Source organism: Polypterus senegalus, chromosome 9 (assembly GCF_016835505.1).
Source record: "Polypterus senegalus isolate Bchr_013 chromosome 9, ASM1683550v1, whole genome shotgun sequence".
In the NCBI taxonomy this organism is placed as follows: domain Eukaryota; kingdom Metazoa; phylum Chordata; class Cladistia; order Polypteriformes; family Polypteridae; genus Polypterus; species Polypterus senegalus.
The window spans coordinates 39,229,988-39,245,305 of NC_053162.1; the positions used below are offsets into that span (position 1 = coordinate 39,229,988).

At 39.4% G+C, this 15,318-nt stretch overlaps 1 protein-coding gene across 1 annotated transcript in view; it reads right to left on the reverse strand.

Moving 5' to 3' along the window:
- galr1b (galanin receptor 1b) overlaps nucleotides 1-11,430 on the reverse strand; it is an 83,231-nt gene extending 71,801 nt beyond the window's left edge. The window contains exon 1 of the mRNA XM_039762945.1: nucleotides 10,547-11,430. Within this exon, the coding sequence (XP_039618879.1) occupies nucleotides 10,547-11,215 (669 nt within the window). The 5' untranslated portion in view covers nucleotides 11,216-11,430. The remainder of the gene's footprint in view (nucleotides 1-10,546) is intronic.
- Between the last annotated feature and the right edge of the window lie 3,888 nt (nucleotides 11,431-15,318).

Sequence of the window (15,318 nt, forward strand, 5' to 3'; positions counted from 1 at the left end):
GACCTTGGCTTCTCAAAGGCAGGAAAGCTGCATTTACTCAGCAGATCTCACTTCTTTTTCCATTTTTTGTGAAGACAGGGCAGAACAAAGTCTTATGTTTGGGCCCACAACAGGCTACATGATACAAACTGGTGAAGCAGTTGCAGCCATTCCTAAAGCCTTAGTGAATATGGCACTGTTTTAGTGGGCTGGGATCAATTCCAGCATGCTTTATAGTTCTTATTTTTTTTTATAATTGTCCCCACTACTAGGCTTTCAAACGTGAGGTAATTGTCCTTATTATTTGTGCTTTTATAGTGCTATTATGCACTTTTCGTTTGTTCAAACATACATTAAAGCTACATTAGGTACAACGAAACAGGCCAAAATCAACATGTTCCTCCATTCAGTAATTCTAATCTAGTCCAGAATCAGTGCCAATAGCTTCCCTGGCACAAAAAAAAATATGTTTTCACTTTCTGATTGCTTCAAGGCACTTGTGGGTGAGATTGTCAATTTAACTCTCTACTAAAACTAAATTTAAACTACCGGAAACTTAAAAGGTCTACCAAGCATCCACCTACACATACTGCGTCTACATCAGGAAAACAAAGTAAAATAGAAACTCAAAAATAACACAGTGGGTTCTGAAATCAGTGCCAATATTCCCAACTAGTCAAGTTATGGGTGTGAGCACTGCGTTGACTGTTAGGACACTGAAAGCAATCAGATAGGCTGTTAATAAAAATATTAAGTTGTGAAATAATAATGTAGTAAATATTTAATGTCTGCTTGTGTGTCCATCATAAAGCAGTCGTCTTTAGGTGCAGGGCCGCAGTGCCTGCAGGTTTTTGTTCCAACCCAATGTCTTAATTGAAAGAAAATCTCTGCTGGTGACAAAACTTGTTAATTCTGTGGTTTTCTTTCTGCCATGTCAGGTCATTCTTACGTTGTGAATATTCCTTTTCCAAGGATGTCATCCAAATGATTTGTGTGAAGGGGCAGATTAGTAATTCTCTTCCATTTCTTTCCAAATGTTTTACTGATTTATTTATCTTGATGAACACATATAGAGGTAAATGTGATCCAATTAGATGAAGCCTGGCTGATAATGTCTCAAAGCAAAACAGAAGAACTTGGAGAAAGGAACAAACTAGGAAAGAAAAAATCTCAATTAGGAAAGCAGACACAAAATTTCAAAAGTGCAAAATGAAAGAAAGAAAGAAAGAAAGAAAGAAAGAAAGAAAGAAAGAAAGAAAGAAAGAAAAAGAATTAAACTAGATGGATTCGTAAATGAAAAAAAAAACCCAAATAGTTAAAATCTGAAACACTATTCCAAATATATCCATCCATCCATCCATTATCCAACCTGCTATATCCTAACCACAGGGTCACAGGGGTCTGCTGGAGCCAATCCCAGCCAACACAGGACGCAGGGCAGGAAACAAACCCCGGGCAGGGTGCCAGCCCACCGCAGGGCACACACGCACACACACACACCAAGCACACACTAGGGACAATTTCGGATCACCAATTCACCTAACCTGCATGTCTTTGGAATGTGGGAGAAAACTGGAGCACCCGGAGGAAACCAATGCAGACACGGGGAGAACATGCAAACTCCACACAGGGAGGACCCGGGAAGCGAACCCAGGTCTCCTAACGTTACCACTGCGCCACCGTGCTGCCCTCCAAATATATCAAAAACCAAAAAGGAAAGAAAAGTCTAAACTAGTAAATTCATACTAAATAATTAACTCTAAGTATGATGGAGGCCAAAGGCATTGTCACAGCTGTTCTGCTTGCTAGCCAGAAGGTGTACTTTTTAAGTACATTAAAACTTTGATTATCTGTCACTTGATTAATCTTCAGTCTCCATTAACCATCAAGGCAAAAAAATAAAATATTGAGCACTCCAGCATCTACCCATTACTACTGCCGTACAATAACGCTGTGAGCTCTGCACATTGAAACAACTCTCCCTTCTGCTAGCATGTAGTGTTCTTCCCCAGCACTACGTGTCACCCCGCTTTTTGAAATCACAGTGTCAGTTACATATCTTCAGCTTTAACAGCATTTCATAGCTTTTCTTTTTTTTTATAATTACTATACATTGTTATGGCTAATAAACATATGTGTGTGGGGTTGGAATTGTCACAAAAAATGGAAATTATTAATCATTTACGAAACTGAGAAAGTGCTTCAAGTATTGCTTCAATTTACAGAGTAAGAAGAACAGCAGTGAATGATATAAAGCATGGTACTGACAAAATTGAAAGTGTTGAAAATGGAAACCACTTACAGTAATACTATTTTGTATTAATGTTAATGTTCTTCTGCATGGTTAACTTTCTTTTTAAATTTTGTTATATTATGTTTTTTTAATATATTGTGATGTGCAGGCAGCTTGTGATGTGTTGTTGGGGAGCAGAAAGGGCGCAGTGAATACTGTAAGTGATGGGACCTGGCAAAGGACTTCTGTTCTGTAAGAAGAAGTTAGGAGAAAAAGGAAGTTGCGGCGGAAGGAGGTTTTGAGTAGGGAGTTAGGAGACAATAAGCAGGTGTTTGAGTGTTTGAGGTATAGAAAAAGACAAAATGTGAGTGCCAGGGGATAATTATTGGTAGGCAAAGCTTTCTTTTATTGTTTTGGAGATGTGCTCCGTAACTCAGATAATGGAGTATAAGGCAGGGCACCGTTTGTTATGGAACGAAGACTCCAAGTAAAACGTGGAAAACTCCAGTACCTCTGAGATTTATTTGCTTATTACACTGATCCATTACAATATTACATGAATTAATTCTGTTAATACTATATTGTATTTTGTTAATATAGGTTTTTTTTCGTAAATAAATACAACTATTCGCTAAACTAATCTGCTGTTTATCATTTTTAAAGTAGCTGTCCTGTTATCCATCTTTTCTCTTATCCGTCACAACCTTGGTCCCGACCTCTGATGGATAATTGAGGTTTTACTGTAATACCAAGAGATGTCCATAGAAGTAATGAAACAAAAATAAATAAATAAATAAGTAAATAGATAGATGGATAGATATTAACCAAGGCCAAAACATGAGGCAAAATTTGAAGTGAGCAGAACAAGCAAGCACAAAAGAAAACCTCACAAGATGATATTTGGCAAAGGTTTTCATGGGTTTCTTTTACTTTGAGGACGGATAAGGAAGGTAAAGCTCCAGCCGACCTTTTATTCTATCGCAATTATGAACAGGTCACAACCTCCAAAGCCATACTACTAGAAACGCAGGACTTTGACCTAATGACAAGTACTCCTCAAACAGGGTACTGATCAGGAAACCTATGGCTTCAGAGACTTTATTTAAAAAAAAGACATCATTAGGAAGATTGAGCAAATAATAACAAATTAGTTCATGATCTAACAAAAAACAATTCAAGTGCAAAAAATAACTGTTTTATATCCAAATAAGCCAAAATTAGAACCCACAACGAAAACAAGGTCATGTCAACAGCAAAAAGTGAATTTATCCAAGTTACCTTTTAGGTCCCTAAGGGGAATGCAGCTCTATTAACTACATAACTAGGGCCATTGACCAGTTGAAGGCCCACCAAATTTGACTCCAGACTAAACTAAAAACAATTCAGAATTCTGGATAAAGGAGACAAAGACAGAACTGTTCTGCTTTAAACTAAAGGACTTGGAGAAGAGAATGAAACATAAATCAGGAAAAAGTAAGGGTCTTATTGTCTTATCTAATTAAACACACTAAAAACATTAATCAAAATTCATAGCCAGAAAGCATGCCTAAACAATAGAACCATAAATCAAAATCACTATAAAAAAAAATCTAATCTTTTCTTTTTGTTTTTGTTTAGAATCCACAATATTGGGTGTCAGATGAACTATGGTGCCAGTTTATAACTTGTTGCTTCATTGACATGATACAAATGCAGCCTGTGAGATGTACACCCAGCCATTGCCCATCACGTCATACCGACCAAAGCCACAAATTGCCACAACCATGGCTGTGTTCTGTGGAGGAATAAATATATGTCACAATTTGCACGGAGAATTCTAACCAGTCTTTCACCAAATCACAAAACAAAACCCTAACTTGTAGCTGAAGTTCATGGCAATTTCTCTCTAACCAGAAGAAGCAAATAAAGTAAATGTTACATGTAAAGTTCACTATCGTTATCATAATTTTGCATTAACCAAAACTTCCTGGATGATATTTTATGCCTTTGTGAAAATGATGTCACATGACACACCTATTATATTTCCTTAGTAACAATGTGACAATTGCAAAATGGTGAAAACCAAAATGGTGTCAAAAAAAGACACAACTAATTTGAAAACACTTGAAAATGACCTTAAATCATAAAAGTAACAACAAAAATGATTTCAGTAACCCCCAAAAACCTTAGAAATTAAAGTTTTACATGGAAAACTTATCCCAAAAAAGAAAATAAAAATGAGTCATGATCATAACAGGCTGTGTAGGAACATTCCAGAAGGTAATACAATAAAATCTCTAAAATGTTTCAAGCCAAATCTACCAGAGAAACATTAAACTTAGAGCATTTACAGACTCCTAGTGCATGTGCTTTGTTCTTTGTTACTTTGTTTCACTTTAGGTTTGGGTGGTGAAAGTTTCCAACTGCAAACTTTCGAATGAACTAAGCACATCTATGAACATTCTGTGGGCGAGTCACAGACTTTTTTCATTGGACAGGAACTTTTTTTTTTGCATTTTTGTTGCATTTTCCATAATTACTTGGTTTATTTACCAAACACAGTTCTGTGAGCAAAAAGTCCATTATCGAACAAGTAGACGTCTGCATTAAAATTATGCACCACTACTGAAAATGATACGTTTCGAATAGGTGAGTATACAAATGAAAGTAAGCTCTGCTAGGGGCACATACTGAGGTGCTTCAGTTTTCTGACAGCAGACATATCAGGTGTGTTTCTTTTAGCTGTATGATGTTGCATATTTACCTTCAAGTAGCTACCACATAAATGAAACTTCAGGTTAGTTTATTCTGGATTGCATGTCTACTGTCTTAACTTTATTAACAAATATTTATAAATGTTCATTTTGGAATGATTGATTAACAATTACTACATATGTCAAAGTTTGTTTTGTGCATTGAAAAGGAAGTCCCACCTGCGCACGCCACTTTCATGGTATAAGATTAGGGGGTCTGATCATTGGTCTCACAGGGCTCTGCTGTTCGATTCTTCCTAACTTATGTTGTATTTTGATTAACCTGAGCAGAACTGAATTTTTTTTTTAAACATAGTCAACTGCTGACCGATCGCACACAAGAGGCTGTGAGCCTGAATCAGTTGATAGGCTTGCTCTAAATGGCTGATAATCGTGCAAGTTGTTTTATGAGAATTGTGTCACGTTGACACCTATGTGCTTATTTATTTTTACTTTTTTATTATGTTTAATGCTCCACATTAATCCTTGACTCATTGTGCTGTTAATGAAATTCCTAAATTATTAACCGCAGATACTTAGTGTGACTACCACAGCATGCACAATTTCATCCATAATGCACAGTATTTGATATATATAGTTAGATCAGTCCCATATTGGACAACATTTATATCTCATGCAAACTGCTCCAGGGTTCACTTATTACTACACCAAGACCACCCTTTTCAAAAAGTTTTGGCCTGGTTGTCTTGGTCAACACCAGAGTACTATTGCCTTTTTCACATCCGTCTAAATAAGCCAGACCTTCTGGGAAACTGCACCAGTGTTTGAAAAAAACAAACTAGCCATGAAAACGCCTTTAGTTTCTGTGATGTACAAAATGAATAATAAAAAAAGATTATTTTAAGTCTAGGAAAGTTTTACTCATAAAAAGTAAGACAAATATAGCATATCCTAACAATAATAAAACGGTAAAAATTCTGGATTTAGAGTGGAGGGCCCAGCAAAATACAATCCTCAGACATTATTTGTTTTTGTTCCCAGTCTATCATTGGTAAAGTATAGCTGGTGAAAATAAAGATATTTGAAAGTGAAATGTAAGGTTGTCATAAACAGAATTGGAGACAAAGTATTGAAAAATATTTTCAGTTTGAAATGAATTCACAAAACATAACCTTGATGATCTGTGTCTAATTTTTATCGCTGTACTCATTTTACTGACTCCAGAATACTGAATGGCTAGAAATGTCTCTTGCTCATACTGTCTCTGTAACTTTGTATAATCAATTCAGTCTGTTCCTGTCAGCCTAAAATCTTTTCTAAATGCCCACTCTTGTACCCATTTTGCTACCTTACACAGCATACTGCTGATTAGTGATGACAGTGAGTAAAGGCTGATTTATACTTCTGTGTCAAGCCTATGCCACAGGCACGCACCTGAATATTAGTTGATGGTGTTTGTAACACACAAGAAAAGTGAATAATCCATTAAAATGCAAGCAGGTTTTTTTTCCCTCTGGGATCACTGCTCCTTTTGCTACACATTTTCTTACATTGGCAAATGTATTTGTCTCTCATACTTTTCCCATTTTTCATATTTTCGCTGACTTCTAAACTGGAAGATGAACAGAAATGCATTTCGAGAAATGCACAGTTACCAAACTGGCCAATCAGAGTCGTTGGGGTCTACACAGGGTTGGCGTTGATGTGATGCGTAGTCACATTTTTCATAAGGTGTATGTTAGGCTATGCTGTAGATAGGCCATAAAACTACATGGACTGTGGTGTAGCTATGACATAGGCTCGACGCAGAAGTTTAAATCAGCTTTAAGACTTCACCTAAGGCTGTCTGAGCCTTGCTGCCTCTAAGAATAAGCAGGCTATTAACATCCAGTGATAGTTTAGCTCTTGAGTTACTTACTGGTACATTGTTAAGTAGCCTTGTGTTGTTGTTGAGTTTTGCATTTAAAACAAGGTCTAAGACTTCGGTTATATTTTCACCCAAGCCCTCTTGTATTTATGGCACCTGTACTAATTTGTATCTCTTGATGATGCCCTCATCAAAGGGTTCAATCACAGAGACCCCGACACAGGACCAAATTAGATTTCTCTAATTAATCTAACATGCATACCTTTTTGGAGGAAAACTGGAGTACCTGGTGGCAAAACCCACCAAGAGAACACTGACAGCAACCAGCAATGTGATTTGAACCCTACAGTGCTAACCACTGCACCACCATGCTGCCCGTTAACAGACTGCTCTGGGCTTCAAGCTCTGAGGTTGTGGGTTCACATCCTGCTCTAGGCACTGTGTGACCACGAGCAAGTCACTTCACCTGCGTGTGCTTCACTTGGGAAACAAAAAAAATGTAATCATTTGTATTTCAAATACTGTAAGTTGCCTTGGATAAAGGCATCAGTCAAACAAAATAATAATAAATAAGATTTATAACTGAATTAAGGGAATCAAAGCAAGCAGTGTGCAAAGTGTGCCAGCACAACCTTTAAATTAAATTCTACATTAACTTCTCAAAGGGAATAATAAAATCCAATATGGAAACCTAATAATACATTTATTGGAAGTAAATTGCTGCATAACATAAGACTGGAAGACTGTAAACCCTTGCTTAACTGTGTAATCTTATCCATCCCTGTGCTGACTGCTTTTTTAAAGCTGACAATTCTAGTAAGAACGGTTTAAGGACTTCAATATGATGTAAATCAAACATAACATAATTAATAGATAGGAAGGAAGGAGAGGCCAGCCTGATCATCTAGTGACCTGGGTTCAAATCCTGTGCCTGGACATTGACTGTGTAGTTTTCCTCACCATTTGCTTCCAAATCTGTTAGGTTAACCATCCATCTATCCATTATCCAACCTGCTCTGTCCTAACTACAGGGTCACAGGGGGTCTGCTGGAGCCAATCCCAGCCAACACAGGGCGCAAGGCAGGAAACAAACCCTTGGCAGGGCGCCAGCCCACCGCAGTGTTAGGTTAAGTAGTGATTCTAAATTTACCCAGTGAGGGTATATGCAATAGTGGACCCCTAATGTTTCCGGAGTGATTCCTGCCTTATACCTGGTGCTGGTCTTCTGCCATTATGAGTCAGAATAAGCTGGCATGAGAATGTTCTGTATCTATAGTATGATTAATGACATAGGCCATGATAAGGTGCTTTATGAAGCAAATGAGACTTCAGCACACAATCAAACTAAAACTTAACAACACAATAAAACTTTAGACTAATGCTAGTATTGGCAGAACAATGAAGTGTACTGACGTAATATAACAAGCATGAAAGGATCTGACATCAAGAGCAGAGAATAAAAGAAGTGAGAAATCAACTGAATGAAGAAAAGATGTAGCATGGTAAAGAAGGGGAGAACCTATTTGGGAATGTGAACGCAGAAAGAAAGATCTTTACATGAGCTTAACCTTAAATAAATTGTGTTGCATGGTGTAACTTGTCCCAAACACATTTACCTTGGTCTTTTTTTTATCCTGCTTCACAAAAACAAATATAGACTGCTGACATGATAATGTGATAGACTGTCACCAACACCTGAAATGCAGATGCATGCTGCACAGGTTTCCTCAACACTGTTGAAAGAACAACTTTAATCACAGAAGTCACTACATCATTTGCAGATCTTCTGAAACTGCAGATTGGAGTGATAGAACAATTAAGACGTAATGGTGTAAGTCAAGTCAAGTGGATTTTATTGTCGTATCACCTCTATGCATTGTATGTACAGTGATACAAATGCAGGACCACTAGATAGATAGATAGATAGATAGATAGATAGATAGATAGATAGATAGATAGATAGATAGATAGATAGATACTTTATTAATCCCAAGGGGAAATTCACTATGCAACATAAGACAGAGCAAGGGCCATGTGTTTAAGTAAGGCTATACATACTTAAGGTAAATAAAGGGCTATAAAGAAAAATATATATATTTTGATGAACATAACGGATGAACTGGCATCCTGGCTGATATGGAGTTTTGTTTATATGGCAGGGAGTCCGTCATAAATGGTGGACGAGTGTCCCGGTCAGCATGGTTGGTATTCCCTTTCCCAGTCCGGATAATAAAATGGAAGGACAGTGGGTGGGTATTCCCCCGGTACGCTGGAGGGCAGCATCACTCTGGCATAGCTCCCATTTGGACACCTGCAGGCTGTGTGAGAGAGATGTAGTTCTGGAGAGCAGTGCTGACGGGCACCTTGGTGGCCACTAGATGGCGCTATTAAGACAAGGCTCACCTGTCGGATGGAGTGGCCACCTGACCCAGAAGTGCTTCCTTGCAAAAGTGCTAACACACTGGAAGTACCCCGGGTCCAGGTTGACAGGGTCCCTCCACCATACACACGTGAACTGGAGTTGAGAGACTAGTAAGATAGAGTTCACTTGGGAGGACTGGAGGAGAAAGGAAAGAAAAGGAAGGATTGATGCTTGTGAATTGTGGAAGAAACCTGAAATAAAAAAATGTATTTGAACCTAAGACCATCTTTGGTCTTGTTGTATCTGGGGTTTGGATCTTGATGATGCCCCTACAGACCACAGTGTACTGTATATGCACACATAGTGCAAATGACAGGACAGTGCAAGAAAGTACAAACGGAGAAAACAATTTCATAAAATAAAGCAGGCACCTTCAGGACTTTTATTTTATAATTTTATATTAAAATGACGTGCACTCTTAACATAAAAGTCACTAATATCTTTAATTGATGCATACTCACAATAAAATATGCTACAGCAAAATAAATAAATGATTGATCAAACAACCACTCGATCTTAGGTAAGACACTGATATTCAGGAGATTTTATTGTACAACCATGACATGCTTACTGCACACATACACTCTTTTTATTTACCCACTGTACTCCATTTTCTTAACCTGCTTATTCCATAACCTTCATGAAAGCTATTGACCCAATAACCTTGGCAGTGTAACCTTCAGTCCATCCATCCTTCCATCCATCAAACCATCCCTCTGTTTTCTAACCTGCTACTCCAGTTCAGTATTCCAGGAAGCTTTTGCTTATGCAGCATTGAGAATAAAAATGGAACATGGCCTATTAGGAAAGCAAGTCCATCGCAGGACCAATTTACATAAACAGACACTTCAGACTGATTTAGCATATTTAGTTAACTATGCACACACAAGTCCGTAAAGCAGAGTTGCATAAACTATGGGTTGCGGCACATGCAGGTTCATGAATCACCATTGTATTCAACGGGAAGGGGTTGCAATATGGTTTGCAAAATGTCTCCTGCTGGGTCGCCTTGGGCAGACTGAGCAATCAGCATTGTACTGTTGTGACTTTCTGCAGTAGTTCTCCAAGGGGGATCCCCCCGAATCTGACAGTCATGACATAATGGGTCTCAAAGATGCTAGCAAGGGCAAGATTGATTTATGAGGAAAAAATAGATGAAGAAACACAGCTCTTAAAAGAAAAAAAAACTCAGACACAGGGAAATCATGCAAACGCCACACAGATATTTTCACTGCTGTATTTTTTTTGCTGAAACACAACTCGAAGGAAGTTGGCAGGGGCTTTAAAGACCAATTAGTAATAAACCCAGCTGACCTCTCCCCTTTTTCAGATTGGACACACTACCCACTCACCTTCGCATAGCAGCACGTGATCAACACTAAAGGCAGCAGGTAGCCGATCATCAAGATGGTTACTTTGTACGTCTGCTTAGTTGTAGTGTTTGGCCACTCCTCCCAACAGAACGATCTGTTAGGGGCGTCTTGGTGCCCTCTTAACGTCTGGTGCTGAGCCACTGGGACGGCGAACACGAAGGACAGAACCCAGATCGCCGCAACCCCGATGGACGCGTTTTTCTTGTTTCGGATACACGGGGACCGCTTAGAATGCACAACGGCAATATACCTGTCCACCGACATGGCAACCAGTGTGAAGATGCTAACCAACATGCTGACCATTACAAAGTAATGCACGAACTTGCAGAGGAAAGCTCCGAATATCCACTCGGGCAAAGAATAAATAGTAGCCTGGAAAGGCACACAGAAAATGAGAAAGGACAGGTCCGCTATGCTGAGGTTTAGGATGAAAGTGTTAGTGATGCTCCTCGATCGCCTAGACTTAATCCTCCCGATGACCACCATCACCAGAGAATTCCCGATAATGCCCAAGAGAAATATAACTCCAAACATGACCGGCACAATCACCGCCTCTGGACCCCCTTCTTTTTCAGAGGTGATGTTTGCCTCTGAGTTCCAGTTCTCAGGGAGAGTGTCGTTTTGGGTGCGCGCCCTGCCCTCGTCCATCCTGCCTCCTTTCGGAGAAGAGATCCGCGTGCTGGCTTATCTTTGGAGAGGGATCCGGGTGACCCAGCAACAGGTTTCGCGATCCATGACTTCGTTTGTCACCTTCTGCAGAAATGGTTTGCTGGAAATATGAACGGCTCCGTCCCGACTGAAGGGAGGTGTAACATGCACATCTACACAGGCTCTTTTTCCTTTTCTCCCCTCTCTCTCTCCGTTTCACTCTGTGTGTCTGTCACTTACTCACACTAGCGCACGCACGCACACACACACACATACACACACACGCACACACACAGAGAGAGTCGTGCACGTGGTGCAAGGGGGCAGAGCAACAGATGCGCGGTCGCTACTTTGAATATCCAAATAATAGCGTGGATACCGCAGACGGAATTTATCGGAAAGGACTGCCCTAGGTTCAAGAGTGCATCAGAAAAAGTGAGATGCCTACATGTCGATCAAGATATTAAACAGATCGACGAAATAAAGTGACAGTAGTACTCCTGAGTAGCCTACTTCCGCTTAGAACTTAGTTCGCCAATTTACAGCGCAAATGCTCTAACTATCAGTTGCACTTCTGGACTCCAGGGACTTGAAAGGTGAAGTGTACGATAATATGTGGCAGCTATGTTAAAGTAAAAACTTCAATAAAACGAGCCAGCTATCGAGTCAAATAACTTTGAGCTTATCAGCACAGGAATGATCAATAGAATTATAAATTAAGCATGCGTATTAATAAATCATGAAGTTGGATAAAATACGCGCATTATCCTTCTTCTGCAGTAGATAAAACCGTTCGATTCTAAACTGCTTATCTGCTAAAATAATAAATAAGCAGGCTGTTTAATTTATAAGTGAAATAGACTTAAATGCATTAATAAACCATGCAGAGCACAGCGGCGCTGACAGTGACCCGATCATCGGTGTCCGCAGAGGTAAACACCAGAAAGAGACCATAGAGTTCACGATGGGATTTCTGATTGACGGTAATACTGAACTGTTCCATCTTTAATCCAACATGTAAACTGTTCTCTTTTACGGAATAATATATTATTTATTTTCTTTACGTAATGTTTCCTTACATTCGTAACGACAGAGCTGTGTACTTAAGAAATATGTTTTGCCAACACGGAGTAGATCTACGATTAAAGGCAATCACCTTTGTGTTTGTATTAAAATTGACATTTTCTTTTGCATGTTTTGTACATCACGGTTTACTTTGAGCAAACTGACGCGCTCTGATGACTCAAAATTTTGAGGATAGTTGTGTAGGTGAGTATGTCCTGTCCGAACGACCAGGTGAAACTGGTTTCAGCTGGATCGATATGTGCGTGTGTGTGTTTTATGAATGCAAGTAGGAAAAAAGGCGGCACGGTGGCACGGTGGTAGCGTTGCTGCCTTGCAGTAAGGAGACCTGGGTTCTCTTCCCGGGTCCTCCCTGCCTAGAATGTGCATGTTCTCTGCGTGGGTTTCCTCCCACAGTCCAAAGACATGCGGGTTAGGTGCAGGATATAGCGGGTTGGACGATGGATGAAGAAGAAAAAGAAGAGACGAAGTCGTAGCCGATTGGCTACCATTACTGGCTCACTGCTCCAGAAAAAATGGATCAAGCAAAGGATTTTCCATGTGTTTACATTTTTTCTTGTGTTTGCATTTATTTTTTTCCTGATACTCCGTTTTGTACATCCAACATAAAAATGTGTGTGTTAGACTAGTTTGAAACTCTAAGCTGCTATTTTATAAAGCTGTGTGCCTTGCAATAGACTGGACTTCTATCACATGCCCTTATATTTTGCCTCTGGTGCTGTGGTGGTGTCCACCCTGCATAACATTAATCAGTTCCATTCATTATAGTAATAATGTGGTTTTAAATAACAAATTGACTAGTAACTGTATTAATCCATCCATTCATTTTTAAACCCACTCATCCACTGAAGGGTCCCATTACGCAAGGCGAAAACAATCTCAATAGAGGGCACTAGTCCATCACAGAGTGAATACTCACATATACACACAAACACCCACCCACCAACTTACACGCATGTTTGGGAGGAAACAGAAACATCTAGAGGAAATCTACACAAACATTTAAAATAACTGTTCTTTAATGGCAATGCACATTGTTGTTCCTCATGAAACCATTGCTTGAAAAAGAACTGCTCCTGCCATATGAAAATGGGCTTTGAAAAGGTTCTTAATATGTGACACACACGTTTAATGTATAATGGACAAACAGCAGGATACTAAGAGATCAAGAACACCTGAACTCAGTCTGTATTCCTGTATGTAGCTTGCATCCATTTAAAAAAAAGGAACCCAGTAGGATTTCACAAATCTGTTATTATCTATTTGTAGTTCTTTTTTGGAATCTGTTACAGATTCACATACATAATGGTTTTTTCTGGAACCTTCCTGTGGATATTTTTTTTTTTTGCAAAGCCAAAAGGGAGAACTTGCAAAATCCACACAAGGAGCACTCAGGATTTGAACCTGAGTCTCCTTGTTGTAAAGCTGAAGCACCACCTTTGTACCATTGTATTTTGATAATATGCTTTAGACTAATTAATGTTATTAAAATGGAGTTGTTGGAAACGCTAACACTGCTATTACCTCAGACTATGCACACACATTTAGTATGTCCAAAGAGATAATCGTAGATGCTTTGTTTACTCAATATTAGATCAGACATTTGCAAATGCTGCATTATAAGATGTGTCATTACGTCATTTGCATTTTGTATTTTAGTACTAACTTTGAAGAACATGTAGACCTTTCAGCCTCTCCCTAGCCCTGTCTTGTCCCCCAGGCCCTTCCATTGAAAAACAACCCCACAGCATGATACTTCCACCACCCTGCTTCATTGGTGAAATGGTATTGCACAGATGATGAGTAGTGTCTGGTTTCCTTCAGACATGAACTTAATCTCAGCTTTATTACACAGTCTGAGAGTTCTTCAGATGCCTTTTTGCAATCTCCAAGTAGGCTCCCATGTATCTCTTACTGTCTGGCCAGTGTGTCATTAATCCCAGATTTATGAAGTGTTGCAGTGATGAATGTCCTTCTGGAAGTTTGTCCCATCACCACACATGTTCTCTGGAGCTAATCCAGAATGACCATCTGGTTCTTGGTCACCTCTCTTACCATTGCTCTCCTCCCCAACTGGTCAGTTTGGCTGGATGGCCAGCTCTGGAAAGAGTTGTGGTTGTTCCAGACTTCTTCCATTTAAGAAGCATGAATGCAGCAGTATGTGTTTGTAGCCTTTCCCAGTTCTGTAATTTGAAAAAATCCTGTCTTCAACTCTGTAGGCAAATCCTTTGTCATGGCAGCTTGGGTTTTGCTCAGATGCACATTGTCAGCTGTGGACCTTACATAGACAAAGTTTCTTTCTTCCCTAATCCTGTTCAATCAAATGAATTGACCACAGGTGGACTCCAAACAAGGTGTTGAAATATCACTATGACGATCGATAGAGTGGGATGCACCAGGGTCATAGCACGGGATCGGAATACTGGTGTCAATGTGTATTGTCTGAATACTTTCTGAATCCATATATATTGTCAGACTTGCACACCTGGGAACCACTTTCTGAAGAGAAGAACTCAGAAGAGGTAAACAGTGCCACACTGGAATGAGCGAGGGAACGAGAGGGAATGAAAGGGGGCACTGACTCTAACGGTATGTCCTTCTTTCCTTACAAAATCGAACAGCTACCCAAGGGGGCCTGCCTAGCCCCTAAAAGGCTCCACCCCTTCTGTCAAACATATCAAAAGCAGCCACTCCTGGAAGGTGGTGTCTCATTGTGACTTGAAGATCTAGATCTAGAACAGTGGTTCCCAACCTTTTTTTGGCCATGCCTCACCTAGGTCTCTCTAAAATCATGATGTCCCCAACTGTAACGTATACCTTATTCTTATTATTACCTATTCAAAAAGTGAACTTCTACTCACGTGGAGGAAGCCCATAATGTCATTAATTTGGTTTAAACAAGCTTCCAAAGAACATGGAAACAAAAGAGGGAAAGGATAGTTGAAGTACTGACAAAGAAGTCACTAAGAAATTGTTTAAAAAAAATAATATAATATGAAGTAATTTGAAAATACAGCAAA